Source organism: Trachymyrmex cornetzi, unplaced genomic scaffold, assembly GCF_001594075.2.
Source record: "Trachymyrmex cornetzi isolate Tcor2-1 unplaced genomic scaffold, Tcor1.1 scaffold220, whole genome shotgun sequence".
NCBI classification, from domain to species: Eukaryota; Metazoa; Arthropoda; class Insecta; order Hymenoptera; family Formicidae; genus Trachymyrmex; species Trachymyrmex cornetzi.
In genome coordinates, this window is record NW_017296848.1 from 487829 (window position 1) to 507015 (window position 19187).

General features: G+C 33.1%; 2 protein-coding genes across 3 annotated transcripts in view; one reads left to right on the plus strand and one right to left on the minus strand.

Annotated features, from left to right (window-relative positions):
* Positions 1-19187, plus strand: part of dysc (whirlin protein dyschronic) — a 122946-nt gene that overhangs the window by 89671 nt on the left and 14088 nt on the right. The window lies entirely within an intron of this gene.
* Positions 5869-11510, minus strand: LOC108760130 (uncharacterized). 2 transcript variants are annotated; one of them, XM_018505928.1, is made up of 2 exons: positions 11188-11510; positions 5869-6287 (listed from the first exon to the last, which is right to left on the minus strand). In XM_018505928.1, the coding sequence occupies exon 2, from the start codon at positions 6274-6276 to the stop codon at positions 6085-6087; it is 192 nt and encodes a 63-aa protein (XP_018361430.1). In that variant the 5' UTR covers positions 6277-6287; positions 11188-11510; the 3' UTR covers positions 5869-6084. The 2 variants fall into 2 exon arrangements, with proteins under 2 accessions (XP_018361430.1, XP_018361429.1); XM_018505927.1 differs by having other exon boundaries at positions 11177-11504.

Here is a 19187-nt window from a genome sequence, read left to right on the forward strand (position 1 = left end):
GAGGTGACAGCTGTACGAGCCAAAAGTGAATTTTTAACGAATTTTAAACTTTTTTTCGATTTTCTCATGAAATTCAGTGCAACTAAGGTCCTGTTTGTGCGTACTTTAATTTATGTAATAATACTTTTACAATCCGTACATCCAATACGGAGATTTTTCACCGAATGGAAATGTGGGTAAAACAGGAGGCTTTAGCATCGCCTTAATAAATTTAATTTATTATACATATATATATATATATATAAATAATTCTAATATAAAGTAAATCATTATGAATAATTTACGCAAGTTAATAATTCTCATCATATACCAGAAACTGCTATTTAAAACAAAAATATCAATTTGGAATTTGAGGATCTAAAGAAGCTGTATAGACTCTGAAGACAGGACACCCCGTATATTCCACAGCCGATCTCGACGCAGTTTGATTGTCGCTTTCCGTCTTTCTTTTCCTTCATAATGCACCCGTGCTCGTCTTATTGTGGAAAGAGAGAGAAGAGCCTCAATGAGGGATTCTCGATAAGCGAACGGAGGAGCAAACAGTAAAAAGGAACGTAGGAGCCGCGTTTCACGGTCTCGCCGTTCATCTTCCTCCGCTGTTCATCCCTCCCGTCGATCGAAATCGCGATAGTCGTTCTACTTGAAAATCCCTCACAAATTGTTCCCGTAATAACGGAGGATTAAAACGAGCCTATCCGCCTGCTCGTGCACGAGCGCAATTTCATTCGCACGGGCAAATCCAGAATTTTGTCATGTCAATGAAAAAAGTTCTAATTTTAGGATAGCGACATCCAAACACTAAAAGCGATATGACTTTTTGCCGAGAAGACCATTTTTTTTCTCTCGTATTTTACGTCGATACTCGATATTTAAAATTGTAAGTATAATATGTAATATCTCGATTGAATTATTATTGTGATTTTAGGGTAGAAATATTCAAAAAACAACGTGACCTTTCGCAGAGAAAAACACATTTTTTAATCATATTTTACGTCGATAGTTATTCGATATATTATAGTTTTTCTAAATATCTAAATTCTAAATATGTAATATCTCCACTAAATTGTTATTATAATTTTAATGTTGGGGTAGCCAAAACTCTAAAAGCGACGACGTGACCTTTTATTGCGAAACAATATATTTTTGATCGAATTTCATCGATACGTCTATCAATTCTAAATTGATTATGCAATAATTCAATTAATTTATTGTTGCGATTTTTAGATAGATTTATTCAAAGTTAAAAGTGACGCAACCTTTTTTTGCGGAAAAACATATTTGCACGATATTTTACGCCGAAATTATTCGATATTTTAAATCCTAAGTATACAATATCGCAATAAGATTACTATTGTGACTTTAGGATGGAGATATCCAAAACTGAAAAAGCGATGTTATCTTTCATCGAAAAAAGAAACACATTTTTCACCGAATTTTACATAGATACACAGTACCCAAAAAATTTCAATAAATATTGTTTTTAGTAAAAAAAAAAAACTGGATTGTCAAAAACATTTATCTATAGGTGTTGGACCTTTTCATGTTAAAAAAAAAATATTGATGTGTATTTTAATTTAGTTTCTATGCAAAGAAACAAAAAAAAAAGGAAATTTTAAGCATCGTTACGTAAAGAAGAGTGGGAGAAGCAATCAGGCTCTACAAAAACAAGCGATATTGTGCTAGCGGATAAATAAACACTCTAATGTGGTATAATGTTAGTTTATTGTGATGCAAATTCTTTTAGAATAATTTAAATTCATATGAGAAATTTAAATATAAAATATCTTCAAAATATATATAAAAAATCTTAATTTGAGTTCATAAATATTTAATGTAAAATATGAAAATAATTTTTTTATTTTTTGTCTGTTTATTTGAAAAGCTTTTCATTTATTTAAATTCTTGAGCGTCAACTCGATATTTTAAATTCTGATTATGCAACATCTCGATTAGATTATCGTTGTGTGTTTAAGGAGAAATATAGATAGTTTAAGTAGAAATATAGAAAATTGGAAGTGACGTTTTTTGATATGAAAAGATATATTTTTCGTAATATTTACCGTCAATGTGATACTCCATACTTTAAGTTGTAATTACGCAATGTCTCTATTAGATTATTCCGCATAATATACGGATGTTATGGTAATAATATTAATACTAAATGCGTGGTCGGAAATGTAAATACTGGAGTTGTTCAACCATGATTAGAATATACATAGAGCAACTCCGCTTTCATTGTATTAAATTTTACTCCCATGTGTTGTAAATCCCTTCATTAAATTAAATCCTTCATCATTATCAAATCCTTACATTAAATTAATATGAAACGAAATAAATTAATAAGTCTGACTTGGAGTCTATAATTAACCTGTAATGCAATTTACATAATAATTCGATAATAAACCCACCATATTATCTCTTGAAAAGTTTTTGTTGTGCTATCAAATGCATGTCTCAACCATCGCAATTTTCATTGCCAAAAACTTTATCTGGAAGCTCGGTCCTCATTCTAATGCAACTGCGCATTACGTGATTTACGTAGACATCGCAGCTGTTCTCTCGAAATGGAACGAGAGGTGTGATGAAAGGGAGAGAGAGCAGAAACGCCGTCCCATTAGAATCGACTAATTAAGGCCGCTCGTTTCCGTTAATGAGTTTCCGCTATTAGTCACTCATCCAAGATGGCCTAAAAGCAGTTTACATATCGATTACACGGTTTATATATCGATTACATCTTTTTTTTCTGGCAGTGCGGAAATTTTGTTATATCGAGTCGGAACAAAAGTTCGTAGCGTCACCTCATTTATATCATGTCTATGTTTTTAAAAAAATTTAGCAATTATAACATTCGATGGAGCAAAGTTTCAGTTTGAAGAATTTGTTCTTTAAATTTCAGTGCAATGACTTTTAACGGAGTTGTGAACGATCAAAATAAAAATGCATCTTTTATTTAATAACATGATAACCCAGTAACAAAAAATCTAAGGAATATTTTTCAAAGATAATTTTGTAGGGAAAACTTTAAGCTTTCACGTTAGAAAGTGGAAAACTTCCGTAAATTTTTTTTAATACCTACATAACAGACTCATAAAGTGAAAAGAAAATTTCTCATTTTGTCATTCGTTTTGAGTTTTCTATATGTAAAAATTACCACTCACAAAAACACAAGACATAATAGCCTTTTGAAAGCTATTTTAAGCTTTAAAATCCTCTTTTAAAACTTAAGTGTCGTTCATTTTTAAGGAAATTATAACTGCTTGAATTTTGAAGTTCATACACACAGAAAAATAGACTATTCTTAAATCAACTATAATATACTCATATATAAGCAAAAATATTGTAATCTTGCTTTAAAAATTTTAGACTTGAATTTGTATTGATATAAGATTTTTAATTGAGCAAGTCTTGAATTAAGTGCAAAGTAATACTTGCATCAAAACAAATTTAATCAAATCAAGATTGATATCTTTGAAGCAAGATCATAATATTTTTGCTTATATACGAGTATATTATGGTTGATTTAAGAATAGTTTTTTTTTCTGTATAGCGCTACAAGAGAACTTATATTCCGGTCCAATAATAATAACTATTCAACACCAAAATTTTCTTTGAAATGTCGTACATATTCCAAAGATTTTTCCACTGAATTCGATGTCGTCGTCAGAATTTGTATAGCACATCAGGATTTTTAGTAAATTGGGATGAAGTGGGTTAAAACCACTCCAATTTACTAAGAATCCTGATATTACGCAAATTCTGCCAACAGCATCGTGTTCAGTGTTTAAAAATCTTTAGGATATGATACTATGGTATTTTGAAGAGAAAAAAAAGTGATTTTTTTGTTAATCTATGTAATACTATACAGAATATTTAAAATTCAAACAGCCACACGATGAAAATAAATATGATTATGAAACTAAAATTCGTTCTTGAATTGTACTTTTAGATGCCGTAAATTTTGCTTAGAAGCAACGATTTATTTTATTGTAAAATAACATTAAAAATTAATTGAAATTGTTTTTAGCCCATTTTACCTTAATTTACTCAAAATCCTGATTGCACGTGCAAATTCTGCCAACAGCAACGTGTTCAACGGGAAAAAATCTTCGGTATGCATCATGGTATGCATAATACTTCGGTAAAAAAAGAGACTTTTTGTTTTATCAAACAATGTAATTATTACGTAATTGGCAACACAATAAGGAAAAGAGAAGGATACTTAATTATACCCATTTAATTTGATTACGTATTAATGAAGGTCATTGATAACAAGCACTATCGCTTTCTTTCGAGACTCGTCTTTATTTTAAGCTCCTGGTAAAGAATTAGATAATAACTTCTTATAGACGTTACATGTGACTAATGACGGATATCGAGATGATATAAGCTGATAATAATGAATACAATAATTTACTATAAATAAGGCGACGCGCTGCCTGGTTAAACAATACAAAACTAAGTATCTAAGCAAGAATTTCGTCTTAACTTACATTTAATGACAGAATATACTTAAGATTACTTTCTTAATAGGAATACTTTGCATCACTGCGTACAAGGTTGCTTATATTAATTACAAGCTAATTAAAAGCAATCGAAATCGACCTCGCTCTTCAGTGGCGCGTGCCAACCGCGATTCGCGGATTACGCGATTTCTCGGTGTTTTTGAGGGCAATCGAAAGCCACGCGGTAATTGCTTCGTCCTTAACGCCACGGGGGGCTCTTTGGGGTCTCTCGCGAATCCCATTCGTGAACGCTTCTTCGTAGATCCTCGTCATAAGTCACAACGCGAAGACCCGTGCCAAATCGCCTCTCTCGACTAATTGCACTCGACAATTGCGATCGATCGGAAGCAAGCAGGAACGAAGAGAACAGTTCTGGTTCTCCAAGCCGCATGTTGCCGACGTTGTATCCTCGTTCCGATCTTTGCAGTTGACGACTGCCGCCCGTTTCGAACTCACTCTTCCGCATGACCGACCAACTCGCCGGAGATGTGCCAAGTGATAGTACCTCCGTGGCAGATCCTTTTGTAGATCCTTGCTCGACGAAACAACGATCGAATCGCCAAATCGATTTCCGCCGCTTCACCGAACGTTTTCTTCAGTTTACATCGGACTTTTACTGTTTCTTTCTATGAAAAAATTTCAATTGTATTCTATAACTATTAAACGTTAAATTAATATATTATTAAACTAATTATGAAAGTTTCATAAAATATAAATAAAAGTATTTTAATCCAAGCGCTATTTTAATTAATTGAATTAAATTTCAAATTTAGGTCAAAGCAAAAATTAGCTTTGAAGGAATCTAAATTTACAAACTACTTAAAATTTTTAAAAAGAACTAAAGAATTTGATAAAAGATAATAAATCAAATTTTAATCTATATTTAATACAGTTTTATCTCAATTGATTTGATTCTGAAATTTAGCTCGAATCAAATATTTATCTTCAAAGGAATCTAAATATATAAATTATAAAAAATTCTTTCAAAAAGATATATATATATATATCTAAAGAATTTTATATAAGGTAAGTAAAAATATTTTAATCTAAATTTAATGTAGTTTTTTATTTCAATTGATTTGATCCTCAAATTTAGCTCGAATGAAATATTTATCTTTAAAGGAATCTAAATTTCCAAATTTATAGATCCTCGCATTTCTGTCATATAACTTTCAGTATATAATCTAAAAATTGCTTTTAAACAACTTAACACTCATATACTTTTAGACGCCTAGTTACTATCTAAAAATCTACATTAAAAAATTATCTTAAAATTCGGAAGCTTTAAAAACGCGGGTGGCACCCAGTTGGACACGGCTCAATTGGACACGAGCCACTCACAGCGCTTGAGACTACAAAGCTCCTAAGCACCGGTCGCTGTGATTGGTGGTGTCCAATCGAGCCGTGGTCAATCGGGATCACCCCAAAAACGCTCGATACGGCGACAGGAAATTCAACGATTCGAGATCACTCGTCGTCGAGCAGGTTCTCTTCATGGCAGGCAGGTACGAGGATGACGAGGAAGGTACGTGAAGTAAGTTCCCGCGTCCTCGCCGGAACCCTACGACGGCCGCGAGGTCGGTCAGAGCTTGTCCTGGAGCGCCTGGCGCAGCTCCTCCGTGGCCTTGGCCACGTCCTGACCCTGTCGATGAGTGTGCATCTCCGAGCGCGTCGAATGCTGGACCGCCGAGTTCGACCGCCGCACGGAGTTGCCGCTGCCGAACTTGGGCCGCGGGATCCGCACGCGTTGAACGTCGCTCAGCCACGACTCCATGGCTCCCTCCCCTGAGAACAAAGCAGCGATGCGCGTTTATAAGCGATTAGATCCTGAACTTTGTTAGAGCTGAAACGAAGCGTCGAAGCGAGGAAGAGCTGAGAGCTACGGGATTTTAGGACTCGTGCGGTTTACGAGCGAAATTTCGTAGGATCTCTGTTGGCAGATTATACAGGACTCGTGAATTCTGAAAATGGATTTTGGGATCTCTCGCACGGTTCTTTTCTCGGACAGTGAGGAAAGCGGTGACATGCGCGTTTATACTGATTAGCGTCATTAGACGCAGGTCGATTAAATGAGAGAGTCTGAGTTTGTTGGAGGTTGACCTAAAGAACTGAAAAGAGGACATCTTCAGTCTTTCTAGGAAGAAAGCAGTGACAGATTTATGAAACTATATATTTAATGTCACGCGTACACGCAGTTTAGCAAATTAGAAGCAGATTAGAAGAGAGAGCTCGAGTTTCTTACAGCTGAACTGAAAAAAGTAAAGCGAGAAAGGAAAGGGTTATAGTTCTTCGATCTGAAAGAAAAGATGACGTGCGTTTGTAGTGATGATCAGCATCACCAGTGAGTTCTGAATAAACGGAAGCTATAGAGAAACATTTTTTTTTTTTTGTTAAAATTGATTCTTTTTAAAATTTTTGTGTTAAATTTTTAATGTGTCCAAATGTTACATTAACATAATGATTATGCCATTCAAATATTTTGTTAAATTAATATTCAACATATTTTAGTGTTAAATAATACAATTTATGAGTAAGTGAACAAATAATAAAAATAATGTATTTTAAAATGTAAACTCTAAGATAAATAATAAATAAAATATGGTAATATAATACATATTATAAATGATAATTTTACCGAAGAAATCTGTTGTCACAGTTTACTTACAAATTATGTCAGTGTTACATTTGTTGTGTTAACTTTTACATAATATCTATCAATTCTTAATATATTCATCTTATGTTAAATTAAAGCAAAAATTTAGATGGACACGTAAAATGGATTAAATTCAACACAAATTTTTCAACTGTGTGAATTTATTAAAATTGAGAGGCAAAAAAAGGAAAGAGTTAAAAATTTCAAAGTCGATAGATGCAAAATTCTGGAATATGTGGTTTGGAAATTTTAGAGTGAATGAGAGTAGAATTTATGAATACTGAATTTTTTTTATTTATGGATTTTAAGGTTTATAAAGATATTCTCTGTGGATTTTATAATGGAGTTTGACATTTGTAAATTCCAAAAAATATACATTTTTCGTGAGATTTCTAAATTAAAATATATGAAGAATATAGTAATGAAAAGAAAAACTGTTCCAATATTTACGTAATGTTTGAAAGTTCCACCGAAAAAAGATAAAAGATACCTAAAATTCCAACACAAAGGACAAAAGATAAAAGATATCCAATGAGGAGATATATTTTCTTTCTGATGATCTTTCTCGTAAATTTACATGTCAATCTGTCATGATTTCGTGGAAAATAAATAACAGTACATATAGACATTCGAAATCGAAAATTTTACGACAAGCGTCTAGTGTGTCTACGGGGAGTGAGAATGCGCGCGCGAGTCTTAAAGTAAGGAGAATAACGCGATCTACTGGGATTTTACGATCTTGTTTACGCCCGGTCGGATCGAGAATGAACCGGGGGTGAGAAAAACACGTCGTGATTCTGCGAGAAAATCGAGAACGGAGCGGATAAGTCTGTGGCGAATGCTTTTCAGATGTACGTATATCGTATTCCGATATTCATTCTCGATTATTGTACTTTTCGCCAATAGGTAAATAAAATTTACGTTTTCAGTATCATATGAGATAAAGCTCGCAAAATGTAATTTTAAAGATCCATATATCACTTTCTTATTTTAAAAATGATATAGCTCAAGAAGTATATGATTTTCGAGTTATTACCACAAATGAGCTAAATAATTACTACCCTATCAATCTTTAAAAGTAAATTAACTTAACTCTTTGCCTGTAATCATTTTACTTTGTATGTATAGTTCAAGTTTTTGTTCTTGACGTTCAAAAAGTGAGGAAAAATTTAGAGTTACTCTACACATCTTTATTATATCATTAATGTCCGTTTTTTCCAACGTAGTTTGATTTTAAACTCGGTTCAACTAATTTTTCATCTTTTTCTAGTCTAAAAATTAGAAAAAGATAAACAGAAAATTCAATTGAAATTAATGTTCATCTACATTGATAGAAATAGGCAAAAATAAGTTTTTAAGAAGATATTTTAGGAAAGAAAATCTCGGATTCCTTTCTTTATTTCAGAAAAATTGATCCCTCAAAGGGATATACAAATATAAGTTTACATGAAAGACTCCTCTTCATTTTCAACAAAGAATCATCTACAATTTTTTGCATTTATTTGGAAACATACTGTATATTTTTTGCCGATAATATTTAATTAGTCAATAATTTCCCGTTGAAAAGTAATTCTTCCGTTTTTCTGGGAGCTTAATTTTTTGAGTTGTGTCACTTTTGAAGGGAACGATGTCTTGACATTTCAGAATCTATTCTTGAGCGCGCAAACCTTTTTAGAATTTCCAGGATTTCTATTCTAGGCGATTCTATTACGATCAGAATATATACATGCGGAATACATTTTTCACAAGGGATCTGTACGGAATCCAACAAGTTTCATGCAGCGATTCTATTATCGACCACCGTATGAGAACACGTACGCATCCGCGTTGCACTCGCGGTGTTTCGCGCACAGGATTATTATCAGTACACCTTCTCGCTGGTTAATGATCTCGCCACAGTTAGATTTCATCAAGCGTAACGCAGTTTCCTAATCGAGGCGGCGTAATCACGCGAAACGCGAACCGCGAGCGTATTCGGTATTGCGTGAAATTTCTAATTCCGTGTAATTACCGTGACTACAACGAGAGCTGAGCAAGTCCCGATGTTCGAAATTAATATCAGTAACGACAAAAGTTGCCCTGAAAAAAATTTCTGGTTGAAAATGGACGAATCAGAAATTTCTAGTTAAATTTATTAGAATTCTAGTTGAGATAACCGGAATTCTGGTTAATGCTATATTTCTGGTAAAATCTACTAGAATTCTTATTTTTACCAGAACAATTATATTAATCAGAAAATTCTGATTCGTCCATTTTCCACCAGAGTTACTGTTTAATCCAACCAGACCATTTTTCTCAGTGCGAGAATTTTAAAAGATACTATACACTTCCGGTGATTTTAACGCGCGTTAGCGCATTATTGAAATTTCAGAAGATAAAAAGGTAATTTTACTTGTCGATCAGAAAATAATAATAATCGGAAATAATTATCGGTCATATTACAATTTAAATAATTCGAAAAAAAAAATTTTAACTTAAAATTTTTAAATAATATAATAACTACACGTTGGACAATAAACTTTTCCGTTAATTAACTAAATACTGAGAAAAAAATTATGGAATAATTTAATTTTCTTGATGGACCAGGAATACATTAATTTTACAGAGATCACATGTGTTTCCAAGAAATTTTTATTCTCGTCATCTACCTTTTGTTTTCAACATTAAAATCGGTAGATTCACGTCGTTTCTCTTATTCTACGAGTTATATGCATGGATGCGCTAGATATCTTAGGTCTGTTTTTTGTGGCTGAACTAGTGTACTTTTGGAACTTAAAAGTGAGGTAGATATACGTTCGTATTTATTTAAAGTGAGAAAGAGAGTTCTAGAACAGTCTAGTGCAGGAACAGAAAACAGACTACTTGTTTCTGTCAACGCAGGAAGGTGTTCACTGACAATGAGTACTAACAATAAGCAGTAAATCTACCAATCTACCGAAAAAAAGACTCGACACGCCCAAAAAGACTTGTTTTTACACCTTGACAATTATCACTATGCAACGTGTTCGCCTCACTTCTCGAAAAGTTAAAGAATTACTCAAATACGTTGCATTTTACCGCAATGGCCACGTTTCGTTCCGAAAAAATCGCTGTGCGATGACAACGGTTCGTTCGCAATTTCGAAGACCAAGTAAAGTCGACGACAAAGACGGAACTGTGTTTTACATCATGGCGAATGATGCAAACGTCAAATGCGGAATGTCAATCGACATTTAGTCCGTACACTTCCCTATACGTAGAATATTTTACGTGTCACGTTCTACGTGCATGTTGCAATCTTGTTATATCTACATATATCGCTCATTTGTTAAAACGACATAATTAAGAAAATGTTATTTTGTTAGTTGTTTGCAGAAGGAAAACGTAAATCTGTATACTTGAGAAAAAACATACTTTAATCTTCCGCAATCAGTTATTATATTAAAATTGCATTTAAAAATTATTATTACAAAATTTTAACGATTCAATACATGAAAACTCATCTTCTGAAAATTTTATTTTTTAGTTACTTGCAGAAAAAGAACGTAAATATGAAGAAAAATAGAAAGAATATATTTGAGAAAAAAATATACTTTTTTTATCTACAATCAGTTATTATACTAAAATTATTATGATTTAAAATACTGAAACTCATTTTCTGGAAAACTTTGTTGTTTTAGCTGTGTCAGTATAGCAAATGAGCAGTATGATAAAATCTTGTATCAAATCTTTATAAAATGTAAAATACAAGATTTCTACGAAACTTGCCGTAACATTTACAGTAAATCGCGATACCATCGAAATATAAATAATTATATAAGTAATAATATAAAGCAGTGTCAATCGAATACTTATAGACAAAATTATAGTGAATGGAAGAATTTGAAACATTGAAGGATATATTGGACGCAAGAAAAAAATATTTGATTAGGAAAGCGTTTAGAATACTTAAAGTATTTAAGGATATTTAGATGTTGTTTAGGTATTGCAATATTTTCGTGATGAAAGAGCAAACTTTCCAAAGTTCAACTCTAATAAATACCTGCCAAATACCTGATGAAACGCTCCGAACGATTAAAATCCAGTCGTGGTCCGCGTAATTTCTGGACTACGTATTGAATGATCAACGACGGATCGTGACAATCGTGGGGTCAGATCGAGAGAACAACACGAGGAGCGCTCAACTCGATGGTGCCTGTGCGACTGATTCAGGAATCGGACATGAAGTGGCAGCCAGCGCAGGTTTACGTTTACCTGATCGAGAGAGTGAGTCAGCCCACGAAGAAAGAGAAAGAAGGAGGGAGAGGGAACCGATGGAGGAAGACAGAGAGACAGAGAGAGGGAGAATGAGAACAACAAATAAAGGTAGGGAACCAAAGAGCAGGAGAAACTACGGCGCGAAGCGAGCGGGTAAAAGAGGACCAAATGGAGGGCGGGAGAGAAGGAGGGGAGGGGAAGAGGACAGGTAACAGGTGAGAGAAAATCAGGAACGTAGACAACAGGACACGGCGACTGAAAGCAACACTTTTCGGCCCGGAAGGCCCCGATTCCGTTAAAGTTACTGCGCGTGAAGATGTCTCAAGCGTCACGATATTGTCCTTCCATGAAGATACAATCAGAGGACAGGATGATCCTCAAGGAAGGGCTTTATCTCCGCCGGGGAACTTCGCTTTCGGGCCCGAAAATCGCAGCTACGCCCGTAAGACCGGCTCCTACACAACGTTGCCAGATTAGCAGGCTGCAGCCACATCGCGGATGCAGGGTTACATGGTGCAGTCCTCCCAGGTGCAGTGTGCTTCTCTCCGGAACTCCGCCGTGCTATCGAGAGTCTGATAACAGGGCCGTATTCGAGCGACCCGGGCAGCACCATCGGGATCGTATCGTTGCTCGATCGCGATTACACGTCACTCGAAAAGGGGAGAAAAATTCCGGGATCCATTGTGAAGCAACGAGAAGGGAAGATACAGCGATACCAGAGAAGAACATGCATCATGCATGAGCATTGGGGCTGATGATATAACGAGGTTGGCTCGCGTGACGCGATGTTTCCTAATGTCTGGATGCACCGGGTGTGCCGGGATGTGAACAGCAATAATTATGAATAAGCGCGGCAGGAACTACATTCTCCGGTATTCTGTGATACGCTTCGATCTTTGCAATTCAGCGCGAAAGTATTATCTATTAATAGTACAAGGCTAAAACGCGACGTAGTGCGACACGTTGATACGATCTCGACTTTTTACAGGAGAATGTAAAATTTTTCCGATCATGTGTATCCTGTATGGAAAGAACGGTTTTGCTGAAGTGTTTAAGATTTAGCTAGATACAAATCTGAGAATACATGTACACACTGAGAGAAAAGATTGGCTGCTGCAGTAAATCGGATGTTAAAATATGGCATAGCATTTTTAATTGGTTGTAGCAATCAAAAATTGGTTGTTGCAGTCAATTAAAAATTCTACACCATATTTACTATCTAATTTGTTACAGCAAATCTTTTCTTTCACTGTGCAGCGTACTTCATTTAAAATATATCCTGGAAACATCCTTATAGGATGTTCTCTGGATGTCTTTAAGATGTTTCTTGAAAATCTGTACGTTCTCTGAACGTCCTAAAAGATGTTCCTAGGATATCTCTCGTGATAAGTGTGCTGCGTGGTAATTTTGTTGGATTATAGAAATAATGTAGAAAGCTTAAGAGTTGGCTGCTGGAATATCAAACCTTTTGTAGTGTGTTGATACATATTGAGAAAAATATCCGGTTAAAAATGAACAAACCAGTTCTGATTATGTCAGAATTCCAGTTATCCATTCCATTTAACTAAAAAATTCTGTTTCGTTCAATTTCAATCAGAATTTCAATCGATCCAATTATACATTTTTCCCAGTACAGATTTTTAACTCTTGTAAGGATATAAATTTTCCGATCGTGTGTGTTCTGCATGAAAAGAACGGTTTTGTGAAAAAAAAATTAAAGTATCCGAAAATTTAGCTAACTACATACCTAAAAATACTTTACAAAATATTTTATCCGAGAAATGTTCTAAGAACGTCTTTAGAACGTTCAGAGAATATGGATATCATCTGGACGTCCCTTGGGGGTCTGTATAAGTAATTTTGTTGGGCTATCAAAATAATTATGTAGGACACTCAAGCTGATTGCTAGAACGTTAAAACTTCCCTTGAGTTTAGCATGCTTGAGTTTCCTGCGTAATTATTTTGTTAACCCATTAAAGTTGTTTTCAAATCAATAACACTGAGAAAAATATCTAGTTGGGTTAACTGGGATTCTAGTTGAAAATAGACGAATCAGAATTTTCTGGTTAAATGTATTAGACTTTCGGTTATAACCAGAATTCTGATATAATTAGGATCTTCCGATATGTCCATTTTCAACCAGATATTTTTTTCAGTTCTATGTATCTAAATTTTTAGATGCTTGGGCAAAATCGACCTTTCTGTGTGCATTTGGAAGAAATGTGAGCGGACGTCACGTGTTAGTGACACGAGGACAGGATTCAAATGCGATGCAATTAATATGAAAAATTGTTACGCGCACAAAAATATAATACGAGCGTTAGGTTCATCGAACCCGCACACGTATTGCGCCACTCTTCAAACCAGTTCGTGAGTGACACCTACGCATGGAGATCGACGTGATCCATGAGCTCGCTTGCCAGTCGGAACGATCCACAGACGGATGAGTTAAGCGCGACCAATGCGTGACTCAAAAATAATAATCTTTACTTTTAAATGAACATTCTGACGACGTTCAACTATTTTTATGTTTTATTTATATTAAAAGGTTCCAGCTATTTTTCGTCAAATCACGAAATTTAGAAAAGTATTATCCGTCAAATTACGAAATTTAAAAAAGTCTGATAAAAGGACTAGTTTAATTCTAATGCAATTGTCTTGGAAAGGAAGATTATGTTACTCCTACGAAAATCTTTACTTTCAAAATAATTGCATTAAAAGCGCATGTATTATTTCAAAGATTCTATGCTTTATTTTTTTTTTTCTTACAATTTTATATTTTATTTATATCAGAAAAATCTCAAGTCTTATCTGTTAAATTAAGAACAGCAAAAAACTGAATAAAATAAATACATAAATTTATTTCTAATGCAATTTATCTCTCTTGAAAAATTATCATTACTCACGCAATAATCTTCGCTTTCGAGATAATTGCATTAAATGCATAACGTGTTACTTTAAAAGATCCTGTTTTACTTTCTCATATATATATATATATATATGTTTTATTTATATTGGAAAATTTTATATCTTCCATCGAATCGGTGAGAGATCAACAGAAATAACAAAATTTCATTATTCATTGAGCTTCATTTTTTATCAGCTTATGCAATCTAATTAACATTTTATAATACATATTTTTTTATTAATTACTGCTAGTAAATTACGACGCGGCGAGCAACAAAGCTTTTTGTGACGATCGTGTCGTTGTGCCTGTCCGATAAATGTCACGACTAACAGAGGAATATCGTGTTCCATCAATTCCTGGACGAAAAGAACAGGAACGACCGGTTGTTCAGCCAACTCCCGACTTTTCCAAGAACGAAACCTCTGATCGACTCCGATCGACACCGCGGAATCATTGAACGCCGCGACAATTGACCTACATCGCAAAATCGTAAAACACCGGTCTACCTCCTTGGGGCTCCGGTTCGGGGCCCACCCGAGGCTCTGCGTTTGTTCTACGTGATCCTCGTTCCGCGTACATAACGGAACATCGTCCCGAAACTTTCTCCGGTACGGCGCGGCGCGCCGGCGATGATGGAGGTCCCATTAATAATCGACAATGATTATTATTTCCTGCTGCCGACTAAGGTTACTGGGTGACCACGAAAATACGTGATTTGAATTTAGAACGACAAGTCGTTGGCTAAAGTTAGTAATTGAAGTGTTAATTCTCAAAATATTAAATTATTTTTGCACTTTACGTTTATAGTTTCATGTTTACCGCTTTTAGCTAAAATAAAAATGATTAATCTGACATAAAATCAAGAAGCAGTTATTAATAAACTTATCTCTATTGGTAAATTGTTTATATGATTTTTTACACACATCTTTTTCTCTCTTAATTTTAGATATATTATTAATTTTTTTACTGATCGAATATCTGATATATTTGTTTTAATATGTTTTTTGTGTGTAAAAAAATTAATAGGATTTTTTGCTTGTGATAGAAAGAGAATATTTATGTTATTTATACAATACAAAAAATAAAACATTAAAATATTAGATTGTAGAGCTCTCGAAATTCAAATAATGAAATAATTATTATACGAGTACACTTGACTTCCATCGAAATAGTATAAAATTTATATATAATTTCAAATAATTCTTTTATTAAATTTAAAATATTATATCATATTTTTACGTTTTAAATTGTTGAAAGTTGGTTGCTCGTATGAAGAAGGGATAAAGTTCATTTCTTGTATACTATGGGAATAGTTATTCATTATTTGTATTTAAATGTATTGTACTCACCAAAAAAAAATTTATACTAGACATCGCAGAAGATAGTTTGAGATAAACCGAAACGTAAACGACAAATCCAAATAATTTGTACTATTTATAATATAATGTAATAATTATATCTACTAATATAGTATTATTAAAGCACACTAATTACGACCGTATTTATCGCTTTCGTTGCCCCATTTAATTATTTTATTGTCACAAAAAATAAAATAATTAAAAATCAAAGAGTATCAAATAACAATAACAAATTAAGCTAGATTTTAATGCTGAAAATTGTATGAGACAAATATTCTAAATATATACAAACGGTTCGACTTTTATCAGACCATCTTCAGTGTTAAAATTATTAAAACGATTAATTATTAATATTACGAAAAGTAATTTTTATACAATACAAAATTTTTTAACTGCAACAAATAAAATTTTGTCAAGGTACGATTGGGCAGATCTTAAAAGGTTTCTACTTTCTTTTTCTCTGCTAATCTCTTCGCTACAGAGATGTGGTTTTTCGAAGAAAATTACAGTCTGGTGTGAGACACAATGAAACGATCCTTAAACAATTTATATAACTGGTTTCATGCGATCCTTCGCTAGGGGGACGTGCTCCAGTTAAGACGGCAACAATCAGGCCCACCTGCGCGCCGTTACGCGTCCCCGCACAAAACGATCATAAACGCGAGCGTGTCGATCATGTAGGTCCCACGATCACTTTACAAAGAGACCGTCCAGTTACTATACCGCACTTTCTAAGTATCGTTTTTCTCGCATGATCGCGATTCTATAGAGTGACTGGTATATTGGACGTCAGAGACTTGTTTATTTAATCCATAACGTTTCAACCAGTATAGATTAACTTTAACCTCGGTTCAACTTAGTCTTTATCCTTTTCTAAGAATTAAAATTATTTTTAAAAATGTTTGTAAAGTTAAAGTTAATTTACGTTGAAAGCGGAAACAGGTATAAATCGCAAGAAACTCCTACGTGCTTTTCTTTTTTAAATCATTGCCTTGGATTTTAATAAAAAATTTCATACTGCAATTAATATTTAAAGAATTGCTTTTTCCAAAAATCTAACCTACAATATCATGGGAAGTATAAAAAAAATTAAAAGTGGTGGTAAACAGACTAAACAGACTTCTTTTTTTCTAAACATAAATTATTCAAATAATAATTTCAATTTATATCTTTTAAAAAAGAGATATAATCATTTATTATTTCACATTCCATTCCATCACCGATAAGATTTTTGAAACAAGAAACTCTTTTTATTCCTAAATAACAATTACAATCTAAAAGTTTTTATTAGGACTCGAGTTATAAAGATTTGAAACAGAAAAATGCATCAGAGTCTTCTGAGTTTTGAGTTAACACAACAGAGTAAACATCGTTAATTAAAAAAGTGCATTGCTCCAAATATCATTTTATATGACATACAAATAAGAAGAATAAAATGCACAAATGTAATAGAGACATCAAAGAACGTCGTGCGGAATTATTGTGAGAAATTGCACATTTGCGAAGAATTACTGTGGCTGCCCGAGGAAGATAAAAGAAGCTAGACGAGAAAACTAGAGATTGGTTTTTGGACAGGAAATTAGCTCAACAGTCAAGCGCAACTAAAGGTAAAGCGAATAAGACTAACTACGTGTACGAGGCAAAAGTGTACAGTTCCTTTGTACTTCCTCGATAAGTTTGATTGAGTTCGTTACTCGTAATTTCAGAGGGCGAGGAGAGTACGATACGATTAATCTCATTAAAGAACTGTAAAAGTACCTTACAGATGATTCAAAAGAGAAACAGACCAACCCTTACATTTATTTTGATTCAATGCAATTTTCAAATTGTGCTGCACTGAGAGAAGTGTTTTTGTGATTGCATAGTAAAATATTATAACTAGGAACTCCATTTTTATAGTTAGTACCGCTATAATTTATAATTCCACAAAAAATATATACCTACAGTTGGCACCGAAAATGATAGTAAATTTTAATTAAATTATGGTAATTGCAATTATCTTTTTCTCTCAGTGTAGCAAATAAAAAGGAGACCAAGTAGTAGAATAACGTCAAAAGATAACACAGTGATGTCAAGTTTCTATTAGACGTCAGTATGAGGTATTCATCCATTCTTATTTTAATACCATCTTAAGTAACGTCTTAAGATGCTAATACGGCTCTTTGATTGGTTGATGACATCTTAAGACTGTAATTAAGACAGTCTTAAATATAAGATCCGACTACGAATATCGGCCTACATCTGTTAACGTCATTCTGTCATTCGGGAAAAAAGAGACGAAAAGATAGGACACAATTTTATTAAATGTAATTAATGATAATAACTATTAACTATCCTAGAAATCCATAAAGAAAATTATGCTGATGTTAATGACACACTGAGAGAAAAGTGTTCAATATTTGTGACTGTAATTGCATGGTAAAAATAATTATGGTTAGCTCTAAGTTTATGATTATTACTGCGGTAATGTTAGTAATAATAATTATATTTATAATTCTATATAAAAAATGAAATACAGTGGCCACAAAAACGGTTATAAATTACAGTCATTTTCCTCGCAAATTATAGATACTTAATTTTTTTATATATTGAATTTACAATTCGTAATAATAATTATAAATCCATATACAAGAAGATAAAATACAGTTAATTACAAAAATGACTATAATTTGTATTCGTTTTCGGAATCAAGTGTATATCTTTTTAATATACTATAAATATTATTATTATTACAAACATTATAGCAGAAAGAGGTATAAAAGGAGCTCTTAATTACTATTAGCCATAATTATTTTACTATGCAGTTATAGTCACAAATAACAAACACTTTTCTCTCACTGCAAACATTTTTGTCTTCGATATATAGTTTTCTCCTGTGGTTAATTTGACCTCTGGGTATCCATTATGTAACTTTTTGTTTAGAGCGGAAATGTAAAAAGTGCAAATTTATATTTATGTATGTATGTATTATGCATATACATATATACACATACATACAAAAAAATTTTCACTTTTCACATTTAGCCCTAAGGAAAGTTACATGATTGACCTCCTGAACCATACATCTTTCTCACACACTCAGCCTAATATTTCATGTACCGTACGACAAACTTTTTAAGCGTTTTGATTGGCTGTACACTGTTAGAAATGTTCTTAAATTTCATTAACTTTTAATGTACATTGGTGAATGAAGTTTAATTTCTCTATAACTGAAAGGACTATTAATGCACATGTTAATGAGATTTAAATTTACAGTAACTGAAAAATTAGGTGTAATGAAATTTAATATACTTTTCATTTACGCGCGGATATAAATGACATTTAATTAATCGTAATTGAAATAACTATTAATGTACATATTAATGAAATTTAATGTACTTTTACATTTACGAATATTAATAATATTTTAATTAAGCCTAATACTATTAACCCTTAACGTTTAATACGTTTACGTTTCTTACATGTCATTAACGTAAATTACTTTTCAGTTACAGATCTCGTACTTTTCATTAACGTGTAAATTAATTTCT